Source organism: Seriola aureovittata, chromosome 1 (assembly GCF_021018895.1).
Source record: "Seriola aureovittata isolate HTS-2021-v1 ecotype China chromosome 1, ASM2101889v1, whole genome shotgun sequence".
Classification (NCBI taxonomy): Eukaryota; Metazoa; Chordata; class Actinopteri; order Carangiformes; family Carangidae; genus Seriola; species Seriola aureovittata.
This window is the reverse complement of record NC_079364.1, coordinates 11,381,657-11,403,630: the sequence shown is the minus strand read 5'-3', so window position 1 is coordinate 11,403,630 and position 21,974 is coordinate 11,381,657. Positions and strand designations below refer to the sequence as shown.

General features: G+C 41.3%; 1 protein-coding gene across 2 annotated transcripts in view; it reads left to right on the top strand.

Moving 5' to 3' along the window:
- pcdh17 (protocadherin 17) overlaps window positions 1-21,974 on the top strand; it is a 59,029-nt gene that overhangs the window by 19,741 nt on the left and 17,314 nt on the right. For both annotated transcript variants that reach the window (XM_056372591.1, XM_056372583.1), the window contains exons 3-4: window positions 4,608-4,666; window positions 5,178-5,350. In XM_056372591.1, the coding sequence (XP_056228566.1) occupies window positions 4,608-4,666; window positions 5,178-5,350 (232 nt within the window). The remainder of the gene's footprint in view (window positions 1-4,607; window positions 4,667-5,177; window positions 5,351-21,974) is intronic.

Sequence of the window (21,974 nt, the reverse complement as noted above, 5' to 3'; positions counted from 1 at the left end):
GGAGCTGACAGAAAGGCTATGGTAATTCAGATATCCACTCTTTACAATTGTGGTGAGCAGAAAAGTATCTCAGAATGTACAACATATCAAACCTTGAGGTGGATGAGCTGCAAGCAGTCAGCAGAATACAGAAGTGGCACAGACTCACCAAAACTGGACAGTTGAAGTCTGGAAAAAAACGTATCCTGGTCTGATTAATCTGGATTTTTGCTGAGGCAGCAGATGGTAGAGTCAGAATTTGGCATCAACAGCATGAATCCATGGACCCAACCTGCCTTGTGTCAACAGTCCAGGCTGGTGGTGGTGGCGGTTTTCTTGGCAGACTTTGGGCCCCTTAATACCAATCAATCATGGTTTGAATGCAACAGCCTATCTGAATATTGTTGCTACCCATGTACAGCCTTTTACGTCTGCTACTATTATTACTATCTTCTACCATCTACTACCTGGCTTCATTAGCATGACATGAGTTTAGCGGAGATCTCAATCCAGTAGAAGACCTTTGGGATGTGATAGAGCGGGAGATTTTGCAGCATGAACGTAGATCTGATGAAGTTATGTGATGTGTGTCAACACGGACCAGAATATCAAAAGAATGTTTCCAGTATCTTGTAGAATTTATGCCATGAAGAATTGAGGCTGTTTTGAGAGCAAATGGTGGCTCTACCCAGTATTAGTGTGATGTTACTAATAAAGTGCATGGTGAGTGTACGTCCAAAACATGCCGTGTCACCTTGAAAGCCAACCGTCTTTAAAAGTCTGCTTTATGACAAAGTACTGTCCAGAATCATTAGCAAGGTGATAAGACCTCATTGTGGATGAAATCCATCAAGCCTCCATTTACTACTATCAGTGGCACTTCCTTACTTGTCTAAATTTCATTTGGACCAGACGTCTCCCACGTTATTTGGAAGATTTTTAGCAAGCAGTAGACTTTGATGGCTTTAAGTTCACTTAAGCCCATTGATTGATTGGTCTGTTATCTTCAGGAAGATGTATAGGACCAGCTAATTAGATTTGATCACTTACAATTGCTCCACAGCCACTACGTAATCGATAGAGTCTAATTATTGTTTAGTTCCCCCACCCCTTTTTCCTTACTTTCTTTATCATCCTCTCACTTTGCCGTCGTGCTCTCCTTTCTCTGTTCTCAGCTTCAATTCCTGCTTTTGCCGCATCCCCCTTCACTGCTGTGTTTTCTTTCCTGTAACCTCAATTTCTCTCTGTTTTATCCTTTACCCGCTCTTCCCATTTGGCTGTTGCTGAGCTACTTTGACAGTTTTCCAAGAGGAGTAAACTAGAGTTCCCTTGGTGCTAACGTCACATACACACATAAAAGCATACAACAGAGACATAGTTTATCAAATTAAAAACTGCAGTCCAGATCTTTATTGGCTTACGCACAAAAAGATGGTTGGATTTGGACCTGCTTACACCCTCTGACATGAAGAAACACACACACAAACACACACACACACACACACACACACACACACACACAAATATGCTGTGTGTATTTTTGGAAGACAGTAAAGGACAAATGCATGTATCATACCTAGCAGGATAGGTAGAGGGAGGGGGTGTACTCTTGTTCCTGTGAATAAAAGAGAGTTGTCCAATGATGTGTGAAAGAGAAGCTGCAATTTGTCCTCGTTCACCACCCCTACCTAAGATATCAGACACACATGCGCGCACACACACAGTCAAATACACACAAAAATAACCCCAGTAGAAATAAACAGAGCCCCCAAAAGGCACCAACAAGACCTAAGAGTAGAATAGCACTCCAATATGCTCGTCCCATTTGTCTCAATCGGCCTGCTGTCTGCTCAGTCAGTCTTAGGGCCTCAGTGGGAATACAGAATAGAGTGCAGCTTTTTACACTTAGTCAGCCTCACTGTGCACAGTGTCCCTCTGACCTTTGTGGCCTTGCTGCATGGTTTACATACAAGGCATCATTCAATACAGTTCGATAACATGCTTTTGCAATTCTCATCCAAACTAACTAAACATCTGCTGAAAATACGTCGATCCCAAACCTCTGAATTCATCTTGTATTCAATATGCTCAGTGCTCTTTCTAAACCTTTAAGGTCAAAGACTCATATTTTAGGTCAATAGAGCAAGTCATGTTTTCAGACCTTAAAGGCCAAATATACTGATGCTGCACTTTGGGTCAGTTCACTTGAGTTCACTTGAGTTCAGTTCAGTTCAGTTCAGTTTAAGAAGGCTCACAAAGGGAAATTAGAAGGCAAGTAGTACAAGCATGCAACATGATATATTCAGTGATACTTACTACATGCTAAATGAATTTATGTACTATAGAATACAATGTCTAATAATAATTATAATAAAACTACTGGACATCTAGCCAGTATTTATCATTCCCCCCTCAAATTATCCTGTATTCATTGGGGGCTCTGACTGGCTGAGTACAAAGCAGCTCATACTGGCCGTTATCGATCCATTAATTGGAAAGTGGCCCATTGTAGTGAAAGGGCTGGGTAGTATAGACAGACAGGAAGAGATGGAGGCTTAAGATCAGCCTGGACTCTTAATTGGCAGGAAAGAGGCTTCTATGAAGTGGCATAATGTGCTTTTTATTGGCTTCTAGGAGAGGTAGGTGGTGGTGGGATGTAGAGCACATGCTACTTTAAGTGTGACGTGTTTGTTCGTTTTTCCTTTGTGGTAAAGAAAAACTACTGTCACAAATACAATTTTATGGGATTCAGTGGTTTATTTCCATTTAACACTATCAAAAATTTGAACCTAAAGCACAGTAGACCATTGCCATTTTATTTTTATTTAATCAATGGTAAACACTACGAAAGATGAACTTATAATATAAGACGTTCTGTGCACAAAGGTAGCATTGCATTTATATGTTATATATATGTACACAGCTGCGGAAAGTAAACTAAACCACATAACAAGCTAGGTAATGTCTTTTAATCCTGATCAGATTCAGTGCTAACAGGGCTGAGTTGATTGAATAGCATGTCCAAGGATGAGTCCCTGGTCATAAAAGTACAGAAGGGGCACATCAATATAAAGATGTTCATGTCCCTTTTTTTTTTTTTTTTTTTTTTTTTTTTTTTTTTTTTTTTTTTTTGAAAAACTCAGGCTGTTATCATTTCAATGCCAAACACTTTCAAACATTCATTCTTCTTTTGCTCTGTGGACAGATTCCAGCCTTTGATATATTCTGTGGGTGTTTTCTTTTAATCTTGGTGAGGGCTGAGGTGGAATAGAATGTTTAGGTAGAGATAAAGGTGTTGGCAAAAGCATGGAAGGTCAAAGTACTGAGGTGGCCTGTCTGACCTTCACACACACCCTTTTTCATACTGAGCCACCGCAGAGCACGGATGACATTGAAATACTCTATTGACTGTGAGTCAAGCTGTGCATGTGAAAAACCCTGGCACAACGAGACATTACTCACTAAACATGACATTTTACTGCTCTTGATTCAAGACGGAGAGTTGTGCACTACATAGGGTAATTATTTGTGTTACTATGATGAATACCACTAACACAGTATGAAAGCTTTTTCGCTTGAAGGTGTTTGTTTCCGCGCTTACTAGTTTTGTGTAACTGGGATTCTGAGATATTCTCGTAATCATTTTAAGAAAATATAAAGACATACGTTTCTTTCTTCCTGTGTTCTTCGTGGCTCACAGTGCTGTCTGTACATTTGATCGTTCTTACGTTGGGCAGGTATTTCTGGCACTGCCACAAAGCACACTCGGATCACTGTGACCTTTTTATCTCAATGATTAAAAACCCTCATATACTGTACTTTGATATAATTAAGGATAGAGCGAGAGACTGGGAGAGAGACAGAGTGCTTTCCATTGCCAATGTGATTGATCCAGTCTGTAATGCACTGCTGCATACAGGGCTGAGGACTGACGAGTGTTTGTGCAGTCTATAAAGTATAGGGTCTGCGCCAGTATTCCATTATGCTGCTGTATTTTGTCATACATGCCATACTGTTTGTTTGTGTGCCTGCTTTGCCGTCTTAGTGTGCACAAGCGTGTGTGCTTTTACCATCGATCTACATAGCATGAAGCCCCCCGTGTGTGATCAGGTAGCCCCATAGCAAATAAACGCCAGATAGTTCAACACACACAAAGCTCCAGTTCCATACAAACAATTTCTCCCTGCGTGTGTGAAAGGAAGTGTCGAGGCTCAGAAATCCGTTTCCAGTAAATTGTATTTTAGTTTCTGTACATGTGTTGCAGTAAATTGTGTTACTACATGCTCAGTTGACACTACAACACAATAACTGCAATGTTTTCTAATGCTAAGACTATTGTCCTAGCAGTTATTGATTATACGCTGTCCACCTGATTTGATGTTCAGCTCTGCAGTTTACTCTGGAAAGGCTAATTAGCCTGCTTTATTTGTTCGATGAAAAGCTCAACCCTAAACTATGTAGAACTCACATCCCCAGTATTCCGTTTGCTTGTACTCTGTCCACTCCCTCATTTTTTTTTCCTGCATAATTAATCATATGTCAGAAGGAGATCTTGTTTCACAGCAGGACTCCTTTCTGTAGAGCCCGCTACATACTTTTTTTTTTCTTTCTCTCTCTCCTCTCCACAGACGGACAATTTCCCAACTGAGCCTAATTATATGGGTAGCAGACAACAGTTTGTTCAAAGGTAAGAGCTCGGATCTATAACCGTCACTACATCTCAGACCTTTGTTTTCGTTTCTCCAATAGCTCCAACACAAAGCTACGCCAACAGTAACTTAACTGACAATTAAGTGTACTCAGTTGTAGCAGAGAGGGGAAGGACATGTACATTTAATTGGGTTTAAAAGTGGTCAGTAGTGCAGTATTTTCTATAATACATGACATATTCTATAATATATGACATATTCACACACAAGATCCTCTCTTTTTTAGGTCCATTTTTAGTTTCTTTTAGCTGACAGTACGGCAGGTGAGCTATTTTTAGAAGCATTTTATTACATCCTAAATCCTATTATATTTGTTCTTGTGCTATTCAAGCATTCAGGGGTGCTCATCAATGTTTCATTCTTTCTCTAAACTTCCACTACAAAAAAAAAAAAATAAATAAACAAAATGTTTGAAAAAAAAAAAAAAAAATAATTGCCTCTTGAAATTCTCAGTCACACACCGTGTTTCTGTTTTGTTTATTTGTTTAGTAGTTCAACATTCAAAGACCCGGAGCGAGCAAGCCTCAGAGACAGCGGTCATGGTGACAGCGACCAGGCCGACAGCGACCAGGACACCAACAAAGGCTCCTGCTGTGATATGTCTGCAAAAGAGGCCCTCAAATTGAAGGCTACGGGCGTGAAACCGCCGCCTCTGGAGCAAGGTGAGTCCTCATTGGCAAATTTGACTGCATGAGAAATGAAAAGACGCCGTGCCGGCCAAAACACACGCCAACCAACTGACGATCAATCGGTTCTCTGTGCTGCAGTTATTTGTATAAAGAATTGAGCTCTTCACTTGCCTGAACACTCACTATCTGAACTTATACTTGGCTACTTTATCCCCCCCCCCCCCTACTTTGTTCTCTGCACTTTTCTCATTGAACGTGTGTGTGTGTGTGTGTGTGTGTGTATGTCTATGTGTGCATTTTAGGGTGTGAGTGAGTGTGCATTCTATACACGTCCTCAGTTTATCAAAGCAGACAAGCCCATTATGTTTTTATAAGCCCAACTACTTCAGCCTCTCCATTTAGTCCCCCTTCCCTGAGCACCCGTCTCTGAAACTTTGATAATGGAACATGGAAAATGACTTAGTGAGCGGCAGGCGATGTAGCTTCGTAGCGTGGTGATTAAATATGAATAATTATTCTAAGCGCTGTGGGTCGGGCAGATTACACATGACATGTGTAGAACAATAACTCCCCAGATATGAGTTGTTGCAGTCCTCCTTACCCTTGCCACCTCGCATGATTAGTACAGGGTCAGAGACAAGAAAGCCAAGATTATACATAGGTATAGAGAGAAAGCAATGGAAGAGCAGGTATGGTGAATTTCTCACAGCAGCTTCAACCAGTCATGTACCATGGTGTGAGCCATTACCTGCTCGGCAAAACACATATTCCCACACAAATAAAAATTCAGTTAAATCTCTACACTGAGATGTATGTATCTCAGTGACTGGATCCAGAAGTGCAGCGCTGTATACCGAACATGGATTCTTTCTAATGATGCTATTAATCCCGGGAACAGAAGGGCTGTTTTACTCCTCGCGGAAGGACAATGACAATTTGTGCGACACTCTGTGCTGTAATATGCATGTGTGACTAGATAGCATTTTTTTTCCTTTCCATTGGTTTTTAGAATGAAAAACAGCCACACACGTTGGCAAGAGAAATTGGCCAATTAAAAAGCTCCATATGTTTCTCATTTTGAAAATGTTCCCATTTAATTGTCCATGAGGGACTGAAGGAATCACATTTATACACACAACACACATGACAGAGGGAGCTAAGAGTAACTGATAACTGAGAATAACTGTTTCAATGCAACACTGGTTTTGGATGTGTCCTGCCACAGTAAGTGCCAACCGCATCCTGGCCATCCACCTTTTACTGTGTGCTGTCTTTTGACCATCTCAAATAAAAGATCGTACCCATAGACAAACAGACACACCCCCACACACACACACACACACACACACACACACACACACACACACTCAAAGCTGATGGTGCTGGAAACTCAGTGAAAGGCTTTAACCTGCCCATTCCTGTTTCCCCACTTATTGCTGCACTCCCATTCCGTCTCACCCTCTGCTGTGTTTTCACAGCCCCCCCTTTCCATGACTTTCATTCCACTTCTCCACCTATCCTTGTTTGGGGAAATCGATTGATGTGAAATTAGACAGTTAACTGGCTGCAGCTGGCTGTGTTTAGCCAATAACATGTGGTCTTAGCTAAGCTGTGGGGGAGGGCAGGGGCAGGAGGCCGAGGCATGGTGCAAGAGCAGTGATGAGGAGTGAGGCGTGGTGAACATCACTGGCAGTGTTCCAGTGCATCTTTATTAAGTTGCAAAGATATCAGCTGAATGCTGGAAAGCAGCAAGTTATGCATCACTTTGCACTAATATTTATATTAGATACAGTATTATGATGTCCTCTCAAACTGCAGGGTCATCTGCTCAGAAAGGTCTGCTTTTATGTTTTATGTCCTCCCGCTGTTTATTAAGATGAATGATAAGATGGTCACCTTGTGTCTGGAAAGCTCAGGAGTCGTCCCATCTGCTACTTTGCCTTCAGTAGACCCACTCAAGTACAGGTAGTACAATATAATAATTTTATGGATAATTAATGAGGCTTAATAAAACAAAACTTAGACAAGATATATTTAAAGAAATCCCTGTGTGCGCACACATGTACTGTACACAGCAAAGCACACAGGTATGTCTATTGTGAAATGAAAAAAAAGGAAAAGGGAGCTTGTCATTGGTCAGTGTCCCAGGGGTCATTTTCCTGCAGGCTTATTTTCTTCACATCTCAGCACTTAGCATCTACTTCATAGGTCTCTCTCTCTTTCTCTCAACAACCCCCCTCCTTCCTCCTCCTCCTTCATCGCATCTTAAGTCCTCTGTTCCTCTCCAAGCATAGCCCTCCCAATTACTCTCTGTAGCTCTCTCTGCTTGCCTGCCAGGACACTGCGGCCTCATTCACTGGCTCAGTATAAACAGAACTACAAGTGCACAAAGCATGTAGTTCAAGTCCCAATCAATCCTCAACCCTGTTTCAGTTCTTAGCCTTTATAGCCACTAGGTTGTAGCCCACAGTGTATTCACATTGTGTGTATTTTCCCGTTTTGTTTGTGATTTCATCCTTTTTTTTATTTTTTATTATTACACTTCTTTCCCCTCAGTTTCACTATTCATGCTCTCCTCTGCTAATGGGCATTGGTAGAACAAACATACGACTCCTAATTTCCATGGATGTTATTCATCTTCTTCTCTGATGTTCAGTTCGGTTTCCTTCAAGACAACATAATCTGGACATCTTCGCACCAGGGACCAGACGCAAATTGATTAATTAGGCCTGGAAAATTGGTAGCAATGTATTAATTAAGCTTAAGTATATCAAATGCATTTTTTGCCAGTTTTAAAAGGCGATTAATTGATGCTCCAATGCGCCTGCAGCAGACGCTGATACCGGCTTGTCTGGCTCCGGCGGAGTGGCTGGCAGCACATCGCTCGCCTCTGTGGAGACGACTGCCATAGTCGCTATCACGAACAGACAGGCGGCAGTGGTGTAGAGAGATGGTACCCACTGATAGAGCTGTCCAAGGAAAGGAAGAGAGAGGGATGATGGAAGAGGAGGAGGAAGAGCGTGGTGGGACGGATACTGTGTGACTGTACCAGCTGACCTATCCTAATTAGCTGCGATCGGAGTGTGATAATCAAACCACCTCCTGCCTTGTTTTAAAGGGAAGGCATGAGTGGGACAGAGGAGGGGGGTGGGTGTGAGAGGTGGACGTGCTACTACAAGGACAGCTTGGATACAGTGTAAGAGAGACAGCATGAGGTGTGTTCCTCTGACAGCGCAGTGGAAGACAATGAAATTGACTTTTCCTTGTTATTTGTGGGAGGGTGATAAACCCCCACCCCCATCCCTCAGCTTTGTGAATAGCTTAAATAAGGGAAATGTCATGCTTTGTCAGTCGCTCTCGCGCGTGCAATCTCTTGGTACATACACACCCAAACAATGCTGTAACTACACACATACAGTATATACTGTACACACATAAATGATGATGTCGGCAGTGTATTTAATTGTTACTTGCCAACTCTATGTTTATGTGCTGCTCGTCCTCTCTGCTGGTGTTCAGTAATTTATAGGGCTGAGGGTGTCAGTGAGTCCTCTGAAGCAGATGCATGTGTAGTTTATATATCAAACGTGAGATTTTAAAGGGAAGTTTCTAAAACATGTTATATCTTAACAGATCTGGGTGAAATTCATAACTTCACCAAAGAGGAACTGAAGATGTTTCTGCTGACTTTTTGGCACATAATTACTTTTTACACAATCCCAAAAGCTTAAGAAGAAGAACAACAACAACGAAATAAGACTGAAGTCCTTTGTTCTATATGAATCTTTCAGTTAAAGCTATTTATAGTAAGTAATATTTTCTATTTAAATAACTAGTATATAGTAGGATTTTGAAGCTGTTGCAGAGTGCTTTAGTGTTAATCCTTCATTTTTTTTTCAGCTTAAGTTGACATTTTAGCCATTATGTATAGTACACTAGTGGCTTCCTTTATCTTGCATGAATGTGTCATGTCAAATATGTTGTTGAAGTTCTGTTGACGTAACGACATCACAGGATATCTCACTGTAAGTGTTTCATATGAATGTACCTGAGCGAACAATGAGAGCCCATAAGAGCCCATTTATTCCTTCAGACATAGGGCTGATGAATTTCCCCACTATTGTTACTCTTATCATTAGCATTTTCAATTAAACACAGTAGCCAAAACAATAAGCACAGTAAATATTTTAGAAAAGCAATTCCGTGTAATGGATTTTTGAGTCCTTACAGTGTTACTGTGACACTTCCAAGCCAGATGAGGGCATGACTTTACATTTATTCATCTGTTAAACATGAGAAAATTAAGTCTTTTTTATGTTGTTTTTTTGAATAATAGTTTTTTTTTCTCCCAGTCCACACTGAGACCAAACACACTAAATATTCAGACTTTAATCTGTCTTAAATATTCACCCTTCTTCCCTTGTGGCGGTCTTAATCTTAAGACTCTAGCATTACTGTACTTTTCTAAAGTCTCAGACTCTCAAAGTCTTTTCCGTTTTTCTTTTTCATTCCCCACAGTTAATTTTGAGTCATGAGTGAACCTTTGATTAAAAAAAAAAATGCAATTGTAAGATTAATTGACTGGTCAGAAGAAAGATCAGATGCCCTTTTCACACTTGTAGCCATAGCAACCTCTATCCAGCTCACTGTGGCCTTCAATAAACCTTTATCTGACTGTTGGAAAAGGGCATTCCATTCAACATCATTCATTTTTCATGGACAGATAAATGCAGACATGTTTTCCGTGGGGTGGCTAGATGCATATTACATCTGTGATTTGAATGCTGCAGAGTTAGTATTCAAAATGCAGCACAATCAGCCTGCTGTGAATTCATTCTTGACATGTATGTCATTTTTGTGTCTAACAGTACACTTAGGCCAATTATGATTTCAATAAATAATGCATCTTAATATGATTTGGAGATGCATACATTCATTATTCCCTTAAAGGCAATATTGAGCCTTAATTATGGCTGACTAATTGTACCTTTACAGGAAAAACTGTGCACACATGTGACTAAAACAGTTTAGCTTATTATTAGTGCATTAGAAACATTTTTTCATATTTTAGTGACTCAGATAATTTACATTGTTTCAGAGAAAATATGTGCAAAACCAGTGCTGGTTGCTGTAAGTGAAAAGTTTTAATGATAGTTTATCACAGTCTGACGGATGAGTTTGTATCTTACATTGTTTCAAAACAGTCATTTTCATGTGAGCTCCCGTTTAGGGCTAAATTATTGTTTACAATGTAAAGTTTTCAGTTAAAGAGAGAGAAAGACAGAGAGAGAGAGTGAAGCTCCGAGTTCAGACACGGCACTATTGAATCCTGAAAACAAATGAACAAAGCAACACAAAATCTGGCTGCTGAAAGGCAGGCTGCTTGAAGACGCTCTTCTTCTGAGACATTGCCAGTGGGCAGTTTATCCAAAGTGGAGATGTGACGGAGCCGCGACACTGCCAAAATATGACTCATCTTGTGGACAGAAAAACTGACTTTTAGACATTTATTCATCAAGGCAAGGCAAGGTAAAGTGTATAGCACATTTCATACACAAAAGCAATTCAGAGTGTTTTACATAATGCATTAAAAACATTAAAAAAAAGAAGAAAAACAGCAGAAAAACATTAAAATGCAAATTTAAACAATAGAAACCTTTTTAAAGGGAATTAAAGAGGTAAGAGCAGAGACATAAATACAGGAGAAGTAAAGATGTAAGGGCAAATAGGTTTGTGATTTAAGGTGCAGTTGAAGGAAGGAAGTGCAAAAAGATAAAAGTTCCCAACCTGGATTTAAATGTAGTCAGAGTTGGTGCAAGTCTAATAATCCCTGGAAGCTTGTTCCAGCTCTGTGGTGCAGAGTGGGCAACAGCTGCTTGTATGTGTTTTAGTTTACACTCAGGGAGCAGTTAGCAGACCACTATCCGGTGACCTGAGAGGCCAAAACTGTTCATATAGTAAAAGAAAGTCAGAAATGTATTTTGGTCCTAAGCCACTGAGAGATTTATGGACAAGCAGCTGCACTTACACTCTAGATGAAAAGTAAAAACACAACTGTTGCTATGAGGAGTGCTGGTCCACTGACATTAGAAAAGAAAAAGTTTCTATTAATATATCCTTCTTACATGTGATATTTGTATATGTCATAATATCCTGTGTAATATTCAAACCTTTGATCAAGAGGCTTTATTGCAGTAGTGCAGAAATAACTCCCAATCCTTTGTAAATGTCTATCATCAGTGACAACAACAGATATAACACATTCATTTATCATTGATTTACACTTTTACACATTACACACACTACTACAAAAATTAAGAATTGAAGATTGAACCATTAAGAATCATTAAGAAATTTTAGAGAACAACCTCTATCATTTTTCTAAAACAACCTCTTATTAGCAAGTTGGTTCAATAAACTTGTTGAAAGCCTCCGTCAGGGTGCAGCCTCCAGTGCAGAGAGAGCCCTGCTAATGTGTGATTCTTCACACGATGCTAAAGTAATTGTTCTGCAGGTTAATAGACAAACATCTGCTCGGAGAGAGAAGCTTCATTTATGAGCATTGTAATTAGTCAGTTTACAAACATTACTCTAAACAGGTAGCATATGGAGGAGTCATAGTTTCATGTGATGCTATCACATCTGTCTGTTTAAACATGATTAACTGAGGCCATCAGAGTGTGTTTACAGCGATTGTTCCAGCGGAGACGTATATGTGCGTCATTCCAGAGAGAATTCTCGCAGCAGCATCAGCGTGAGCAGGACTCGATGTGTTGCAGAGCACCTCTTTGCTCTTTTCATCAGTAATCATTTATTAAAACATTAGGATCTTCTTCTTTTTTTTTCTCTTTATGAAGTTACTGTCATGTTCTAATCTCAGACCACTTTAAAGAACTTATCTAGATGTCTGTCACGTGGCCTCGGGGAGAAGATTGGAAAAACAGGCAACATCTGAAAACAGCAGCCGGACGCTCATGTTTCTTCTTGCTGTTTGTGTGAGCCATTGGACAGAGAGGATTTGTCTGTGAGCCTTTCATCTTCCCCTGCTCCTCATCTTCTCAGCTCTCCATGGCCTGTCCCTGGCCGAGCTGATAGTCTGATTCATGGCAACATCACCAGCTACTTTCCTGGTGGGGAAAATGAGAACCATCAGCAATCTGGACTTCTCCAGGATGCATCACTCAAAGTCAAATAAGATTTGTGTGGGAGTGCATGTGTGTGTATGTTTGTCTGCCCATACACATGTGCCAGATCGTGTGTTCACCCCATTCTTTGAGGATATGGCAGTATTGCACAGCAGTGAGGCGATTTGCGGCTAAGCTAGTGGAATCCTGTGGAAAGCCTAAAATCTTGTGGGGTGAAGGGAGGGGAAATATCACAGTCTTAGGATTTCTTCTCTCTCATTATGGAAGATTTAAAGGGATTAGTCTATTTTCTTTAATACACCAAGTTTTATTAAATTCCATTGTTATGATTGTGGTTCATGAAGGGTAATGTCCATTCTTGTGTCCTTCTTCTTGTGCCGAGTGTGTGTGGGTGGGTGTGTGTGTGTGTGTGTGTGGGTGGGTGTGTGTGTTGGTGTGTGTGTGTGTGTGTGTGTGTGTGTGTGTGTGTGTGTGTGTGTGTGTGTGTGTGTGTGATGGTAGGCCGGGCTGGCTGTGGGGTGTGATTTCCACCTCCTAAGCCCCAGCCCGCCTGCATGGCGGCTCACCCCCTGATCCTGATTCAGCCAGTGAAGCCTATCTCAAGCACTGTGGCACCACAGCGTTGGAGGGGATTGATGAATATCTCTAACTCTTACCACTTGGGCTATAAATCTCTGACATTATCCCCTCACCCTGGTAGCAGCAGTGAATAATTATGGCATGTTTATGGAAGCAATGAGTAAAAATCCGTCTTATTTCACTCAGAGCGCCATTACAACCTCTCATCATTACATGATTGGACTTCTCATTACTGGATAAAAAAAAAAAAAGCAACTTTTGATGCCATTGAGAGTACTCTTTCTCCTGCACCTTCCAGTAAGGCCTGCTGCCCCTGAGTGCTTACAGCTGCCCAGCTCGCTCTCCTCACACGACTCCATAATGAGAACATTACAGGGTATTAATCCAAGTGTGTGCTCACTCATATTAGACACTGAAAAACACACAAAGCTATTAAATGCTGTGGGAATGTCATTCAAGGCCCATTTAAAAAAATGTAGTTGCATTGAGTATGAGGATTAGTCCAGAGTCATGGAGATTTAAAGTTAATCACTCTTCAACTGTATTGTTAAAGTTTCATCTGCTGTCACGTCCAGTGAAACCTCAGTGAAGTTATTGTTTTTTTTCTTCCTCTTAGTTTGTTCCACAATGCCCGTACTCAGCTCTCTGGACAACAGATTTTACATGCATGGTATCAAACACAGTTTTAATTTTCATTTTTTAAAATTCTGAACTGAAAGTCTAGCTGCAGATGCCTTTGTCATTGTTCTTGCCAGAAGCCCAACCTGCAGATGAATTGGAGTTTGTTTGTTTTAATGCCTCATTTGTGTGTAATAGAAGTCAGAAGCTGAAGCCGGGCGGTTTGATTAGTTTGCATATTTCATGTTTATACTTTATACATGCACACAGACTCGCTTGCTGTAAACACACGTGAGATATATTCCCCCAAAGCAGCAGAGAGGAAATCCAGCGCATTTATCAGCTCCATCACCACGGCAGACGATTGTTTCTGCTCTCAGTTGTTCTCTTTGTAATCACATGAACAACAACCTTGTAGATGTGGCGTCTGTGCTATAAATGAAATTAATTAACATTTTGTGGCTGAGCCCCATGGCATGGCAGCCTACGTTTTTTTTTTTTTTTTCTCTCCAGGCATTAGCCTCTCATTGAACAGCTTAGTTAAATTTGTGATTACAGTACACACAATTAGGTTGTTATCGTATCTTTTGATGCTGATTTATTTTAAGATAGAAGATCTGCTGCTGAATTCAGAGAGTGGAGACTTTGCTGCAGTTTTTTTTTCATCTCATGGGTGGTACCAAGTGAGCTTTTACTGAAAACAACAAACAAGCTGGATGGTGAATCAGAGCTTTTCAGCCTTGTGCTTGTGTCTGTGTGTGTTGGAGATTGACAGTAATAGCTCCTGCGAGCAATCCGAGACTGATTTGTAAAAGGCTGAGTGGATGTGTTTTAGAACATGCTGCTGCCTTCCACACATTTGCACACATTTGTCCTTTTGTACATTTCTTTGGTGCATTAAGAAAATAATTGTGAAGTTCTGAGTTCCGGGATTTGAATACTTGGATTTTCTCTCCAAGTTTTAAAAGGGTTAAACAAAGGAGCATTCACAATACAAGTAAGTTTGTCGTCACAGCGCCTCTCTAAGAGTATGTGTGACAGAGCAGCAGAAGAGCTGTTCCAGTATCTGCTCTCAGTGGGTGAAACATGTTGTCCAGCACAGCAGTAGGGAGGATACAACGGCGCAGATTATAATGATACAGAACATCGTCACTTCCTGGACCAGAGCCACTCTGCAGCCATCTGTCCTCTGTCCGCGGACAGCCGGGCATTTGTGTATGTGTATGTGTGTGCGTGCTTCGGATGTAATTCTACACATTAACCACACTCTTTTACATATGCTTTGCTAGCCTCTTTTACTTCCTCCCTATCATTTTTCCGTCATATACCTGATCATTCTCATCTCTGTAAGCACTGTTTTACGTGCCTCGAAAAGTGGTTTCAAATTTGATGATTGTTTAAACAGTTTATCAAGTGAAAGAGTTGCTGCTTACACGCTGCAAACAAACTGACTCAAAGTGCAAAGAGCTGCTTGCTTTGCTCATTATGCAGTTACATCAATAAGAATAAGTTAGTTGGTTTATTGATATTTGTCATGATTTTCTGTCTTTTATAGCCAAAGACTAGTTGATTAATGGTAGAAAAAATAAATGAATGAACAGTTAGTAGCTCTGCAGTTCTTGTAGATTTCTGTTGGTATTGCAGCAGTCAATGCAGGGCTGCTATTAGTAGTTTCTGTCTCTTGAGTTTAGAGATGTGACTGAGACTGATATTTTGGGGACTTGGGGACTTTATCACGTCTCTTTTATCAAATATTTCATTTACAGTTTTATGATTTTCTATCTTTTGCTTCTTGTTTCTGGTGCTACAGGCATCTTCAAAAAAAAAAAAAAACTGGTGACGTACAATGGGTTCCAGGGACGGGACCGCTACCATTGTTAACAAGACTTGCCTGACTGAACGTGGCGGACCCTCTTAGCTTAAATGTTTCAAAATGAGGTCCACTTCACCAAAGTCAGCGAAACAACTGCAAAAATGCAGTATTACTCCCCATATGCATCAACCATCCCCATAATGTTAAAGAAAAAAAAAAGGTGCCATTTTTGATAACTTCAGAACAAGAGTGAGGCGCCATTCTCTGTCCAAGAAACTGAAAGGGCTAAACCCAGTGGAAAAAGAAAAAGCAGCATGCTCCACCTCAGCCACCACTGATGTTGCACCTGATTCTATGACCTGTAGTAGCGAAACCATTTTGCCTTCAGGTAATGTTAAGTGTATTGTACATGCAAAAAAAAAAAAAAAAGATAAAGTGTAATTAATATTATTTTCACAGTGTAGTTTTTCCTTGAGTTTCTGCAGCAGTAGCACGGCACCCCCACTGAGGAGCAAAGTCATTTTCCCTTGCAGCAGTAAGAAAGAAAAAAATGAAGGCAAGGTTAATGAATGCCCTACACCTCCTCAGCTCAGTAGAACCTCTATGGATTAGGTATGCTACTGAGTGGAATAAAAGCAGTGCATACGTTTTTTTTTTTTTTTAAGTAAGATATCTTAATTTCCCACCAAACTAACTGCCAAAAATCATTCGATAAGGGATTTGAAAGCATTTAGATTCAAAAGGGGATTCAGGTTTGATAGAAGGCTAATCAAACCCCATGCCTATTGTGGATCTCTTTCAGACCACAAGAACTGAATCTTCCAAAAGCCCATGTCGTAAAATTAAAGAAACATTACACGTAGCATGAGAACGCAGTTATGCCAATGTTTCTGAACTGATTTTGGCCACAATCAGCTTACTAGTTCATATATTTCTGAAATTTCAATCACACAACACTGTGGCTTGACATATATTGTGGTCAGTTATATTATATCGAATGCAGCTACATTACTAATTACAAAAACACCAAGGGACAGATTGTTTGATCAATCGTATGCAGGCCGCTACAAACTGGGAAAATTGTTCAGCTTTGATTATGAGCAAATGAAATGCATTGTAAAAAATTTCCCTAGACAGTGAATTCAGCACGACTTCCATTGAATCAGTTAGATATAAGTGAAGGGCCCCCTTTTGTCCAGGCTGTTTCCTCGGCTGATGTGAATGAATATTTGTGGTGCCCTGGGGCATTATTTCCCCATGTTACACTGCATCAGGAACCAGAGAGATAAATGGGCCTGGCCTGTCCAAGGCATCAGGACTTCTTCTCTGTTCAACCATAACTAGTAATGTCCTTTCATCCACTGCCTGCAGTGCTATAGATAATGGAGTATTTGAAGAAGAAGAAACACTAAAACAAAGAGAGGGGATCTGGTTTATGTGATGACAGTGGATGGGATGATCGGAAATGTCGGGGAAGAAGAAAAATAGGACGTATGAAACGGTATATATCATTAGGGCCTAAATGTATGAAATAAATACAAACTCGAGAATATGTGGGTTGAAAGAAACTGGGTTGCAATGAAGAAAGGAGGAAACACAGCAACCAGTTGAGAAGTGATAAGATGATGAGAAGAAAGAGCTCATATGTGGATGGATGGATGGATGGATGAATGGATGAATGAAGAGGGGTGGGACAGCAGGCAAGCTCCATGGGAGATTGGCTTAAGTAGCATTGTGCCTGGCTCCCTGCAGTCACTGAGCCACCAGTTCAAATTTAAAAGAAAGACATGCCTGGACCCAGTCACATGTACACACACACACACACACACACACACACACACTCGTACCAAGAGACGCACTCGCAGGCGCTGTGAGGGCATAAAAAGACTGTCATTAATCTGACCTCCACAGCTGTAATAAATATGTGTGAAAGCATTTTTCACTATAAATAGCGCTTTGTGGTATCTGTACAGATGGCAATACACAGCTGTATGAATGTCATCAAATATGTCTGTTACACTTGTGGCACTGTATTATAGCTTCCCCGTGCTGACGGAGATTGAGAGGGAGTATGTGTGTCTCGGCAAGTATGCGAGGATGGTGACTGGGAGTGTTTTTCTCTGATAACCTCAGTTTGTTACTTTTTGATCCTGCTAAATTAAGATAAGGGGCTTGGTTAATTAAACTGTCACATGGCAATACCTTGAGGAATTGCGAGGCCAACACAGCTTTAATTGGGTGGCTGCTATTGTCCCTGCGCTCTGGGTAGCAGCCCCACAGAGGGGAAAAACACCCTCATGGCTACTGGCAACGGATGGAGGAGTTGAAGGAATGAAGAGCTTGAACATTCAAATGAAGACGGCTACGGCGGAAACGGGGTGATCTGATGTTAAATGTGTAGGAAATGATGTGCCCTGCTCAAAACAAATAAAGACATAATATAACTAACATGTGATTCCTGCTGCGGTTCTATGACAGGCTGAGGAGCATGTTAGACTTGAGATGAGGAGTATTAACCGCCGCTTCAGTATGCATGAATGAGAGTTGTGTAATTTCTCTGTGCATCGCAGTAATCTCTGCGGTGCATTAGTTGCAAAGCGGGTCTCCAAAGTCCCACAGACAATGTCAGCAAGCTTAAGATGCATCTGTAATTACCAGCAGCCAATTAACAGCTGACCTCACCATCCCACCTCAAACCACAACAAAGATCTATTATGGAGATTTAGGAGGCTCGCAGTGTAAACAGCTAAATGCGATGGGTGTTCATACAGTCCTGATGGGTGTTTGCACCTCCTGTTCTGGTTTACACACACACACACACACATCATTGAAATTCAGACCACGGTGAAGCAGACGGTTGGATGTGTTTGCAGATGTGTATGTTTCCCTGTAACAGGGTTTGAAAGAGTCCACCTCTCAGTCGATCAGCCTGTACATGGTACTCCCGCTAGTTAGCACCTGGGCATACACACATTTCTGAGGCGCTACACATTTGCTGCACATATTAACTGAAACATCTGCAGCTGTATCTGATGTATAGTTTTAGAATATACGCATTGCTGTGATTATTGTGGGATCTTAGAGACATTGTGGGGGTTGTTGCTGAAGGAAGTATCCTGGATAGCATAATGGCCGTTCTGTGGTGATGTTTTGAAAACAGTAGTCCATCTGTCCCTGAAGGTGATCAAAATCTGCCTTGATTAACAAGTGGGAAATCTGGGGGATGGTCCCCTGTGTTGCCTCTCATCCCCTCCCAAGTGGGGATCAAAGAGGATGAAGTTTTGAGCCTGGGGATAATCTAGTTCCCTAGATTGTGATAATGCTGCTCAGGATGATCATGTGGATGAGAGCCGGTTCGGGTGCGCTCGTGGCTGGTTGTGGGTTTGTGCTTGCGTGTACTTGTGTGCCTGCGTGTTGGTGCTCAAAAGAGAAGAGGCAGACAATAGCAGAGCGAACCAGCGAATTAGCACACATAGACTGACGGAAAAATACACTCTTGCTGTTGCTGTATCTAGGCAACCACATCAGAATTCAAGACATATCGAACAACAGGTGATTGCCACCATCTTCCTTTTTTTAGCTTGGAGCTGCTAAATTATGACCACTTCTACTCAAATATGAATTAATATACAATAATTTTCAAGTGGCTATAAAATTAGACAAATCCAAGTGAATATAGATGCTCATTTCATAGAGAACACCTTGTTTACAAGAAGACACATTTGCAGTGTGAAATCTAATCAAAGCATTTAAATTGTAAAAGAGTAATTTCTTGCAAATAGCTGTGACTTGTGGCCTGTTTGTGATCTTTGTGTGTTTTCCTTTTCCTTGCGACTCACAAACAGTTTGTGAAATGACAGTGAGCTTAAGCTCTGTTGAATCTCATTTTAGTTTTAAGTTTCCCGTTGTTCCGCATGGTCTCTTCCCACCCTGATCCGTGTCTGGTGTTGGTGTCCAGCTGTTCCATCAGCACGACAAGTGGTTCAGGAAACTCCCTCATTGTTCACTGACCAATCGCAAACCCACCAGAATGCTGTCAACGAGCATTTTCCACCCAGTGGTTTGCATTTGCCTGCACCTGTGGTTTTAGCCCAGAGGGCAGGGGATGCAGGGGAGGGGTGGCAGAATGGGGGAGAGTCTGGGCATTGAGGTGGAAAGACAGCCAGGGTTGGGATTAGGCTGTCTTTCTGTCTGTCGAGATTAAACAAAATAGATTCATTGTGAGTTTCTCCCATTTTGTCGTGTTTTCCTCAAAATGCATCACAGGACAGCTGAGCCTTACTTCCCGAATTGGCATTTTTGTAATTTGCATGAACTCGTTGGAGCTCGGAGGCAACTTACAGTTGTGTGTGCATGCATGCATGCATGCGCCCGTGTGTGTGTGTGTGTCTGGGCATGTGCTTAGTAATTTGACAAGCAAAATAAAGAACTTGTCCAAACAATCTAGTAGACATGACTGGAAAGAGCCTGCACTGCGTTCATGGAAATCCAGCATTTTCAACTACCTGGACAGTTTGTCCAGCATTTGTTGTCCAATATGTCCTGGAATATGAAGAAATTCCACTAACTGACTTCACTGACGTACAACATGTTGTAACACTGTATCATACTGCAGTAGAGAGTCTACTGTGGAGAGTTACTAGAATAGATATACTCTGCACTGCAGTGCTTTGCTAGCCTGGGTTGTGAATCTTATCAGGCGGAATTGTGGTAGTGGATTTTGTGTGTGTGTGTGTGTGTGTGTGTGTGTGTGTGTGTGTGTGTGTGTGTGTGTGTGTGTGTGTGTGTGTGTGTGTGCGTGTGTGTGTGTGCGTGTGTGTGTGTGTGTGCGCGCGCGCGCGTGTGTGTGTGTGTGTGTGTGTGTGTGTGTGTGTGTGTGTGTCTAAGTGTTTGTGAGCTTGTGTGCCTGCGTGTGTGTGTCCAGGCCCCTCTGGAGTCCATTAATCCCAAATCTAACAGACTTACTGCAGAGGCTGCCTTTGATGTGTGCTGAATTCCTCTCTGGAATATTGGATGCTGCTTCCATAATATCCACATCCCTTTCTATCATCAGGAATACATTGTTTTGTTTTCTCCCCCCAATGATGCCAGGATTGTCCAGCAGGACAGGTGGCTGATGTGTTATGAGTTTGTTTACAATTCAGGTGTATTTCCACCAGTTCTCTGATCTGTAATTTTACATCTCTGAGCTCTTTTAATCCCATTCTTATCTTGTGTAAGCCTTCTAATCTTTGACCCTAATCTTAAACCACCACATCGAATGGGGCAGCATGGATGGAGGAGAGTTGTTTTTCTCACCTTCAAATTCAATGCATACATTTGTCAGAGAGAGCCAGGGTCCTCTAGTCTTTGGGTTTTCCTTTCTCAAGAGCCAAATCTGAGAGGTATTTATCGCTATATATATTTCTATTTATTTGTCTTTTTATTGCAGTGGCCCGGACTTGAACCCAGCCTATTTTAAAGTCTTGTGCTCATAACCCATGGGTCTCAGGAGTGAAAGAGATGGAGAGGCAAAGAAAGTATAAATTAGATGGTGAGATGGAAAACACATTTCTATTTGAAATGATTATCCCCCCTGATGGGTAGACTAATAGACCTTTATTGCATTTCCGTCAGTTTCTTTTAATCTAATCATACTTATAAACAGACGAGTGAGAGTGTTAGCGTGCGCTTATGTTTATCCATACAGAGACGCAAGCAACCAGTGTCTAGATTGCAAACACAATTTGGCTGGGGCACAGAGGAACATCAATGCTAAAGCAATGGTGCTGAAACACAAGGCATGGTCCCTGAGTCTTGCATGGAGAGGAGAATGTAGTGACAGACAGACGGCAATAGGAGGAGGAGGAGGAGGTACAGAAGAAATAGAGGAGAGGTTGGCAGAGCTCACTGTGGCTAATACATCCAAAGTGTGTCAGTTAGCTCTCTAAATGTGTTAGGCCCTGGGGCTGAGAAAGCCAACACCATCGACTCAACCTTCCTCCCTCCACCTTTCCACTTAGCCTCTGTTCAACACCTGCCAATATCCTTAGGGGAGGTACACTGCTGTTCATTGGCACAATTGATCAAATGCCGACATGCTAAAGTGTACAGTTTTCTTATTGCTCATGAGTACATGTGCTAGAGGATGAATTTAGAGAGCTGTGCAGCTATGGGGCATGGCAGGTAGATTTACAGGTGGTGTGTCTTCACATTTCTCTCCCTCTTTCAAGGAGATTTATCACAGTGTTTAGCAAGCAGTCAGGCTGAGGGCAACACTCTTTTATTACAGTGGGTAATGATGATATTTCATTTGATGGTGTGATACTTCAAACAGTATCTGTGTCAAGTACAGTGCAAAGAACAAGCACAAGTCATTTGAACTTTACTATTTATATTTTCAGTATCGATGACGGTGGACATTATAAATGTAGGCAAAAACTTTATTCGCCAAGTTCTGTGTAAGTCGTGCATATTTCCATGTGATCTACTGAACTCAAAAGAACACATTAATGATAGTATA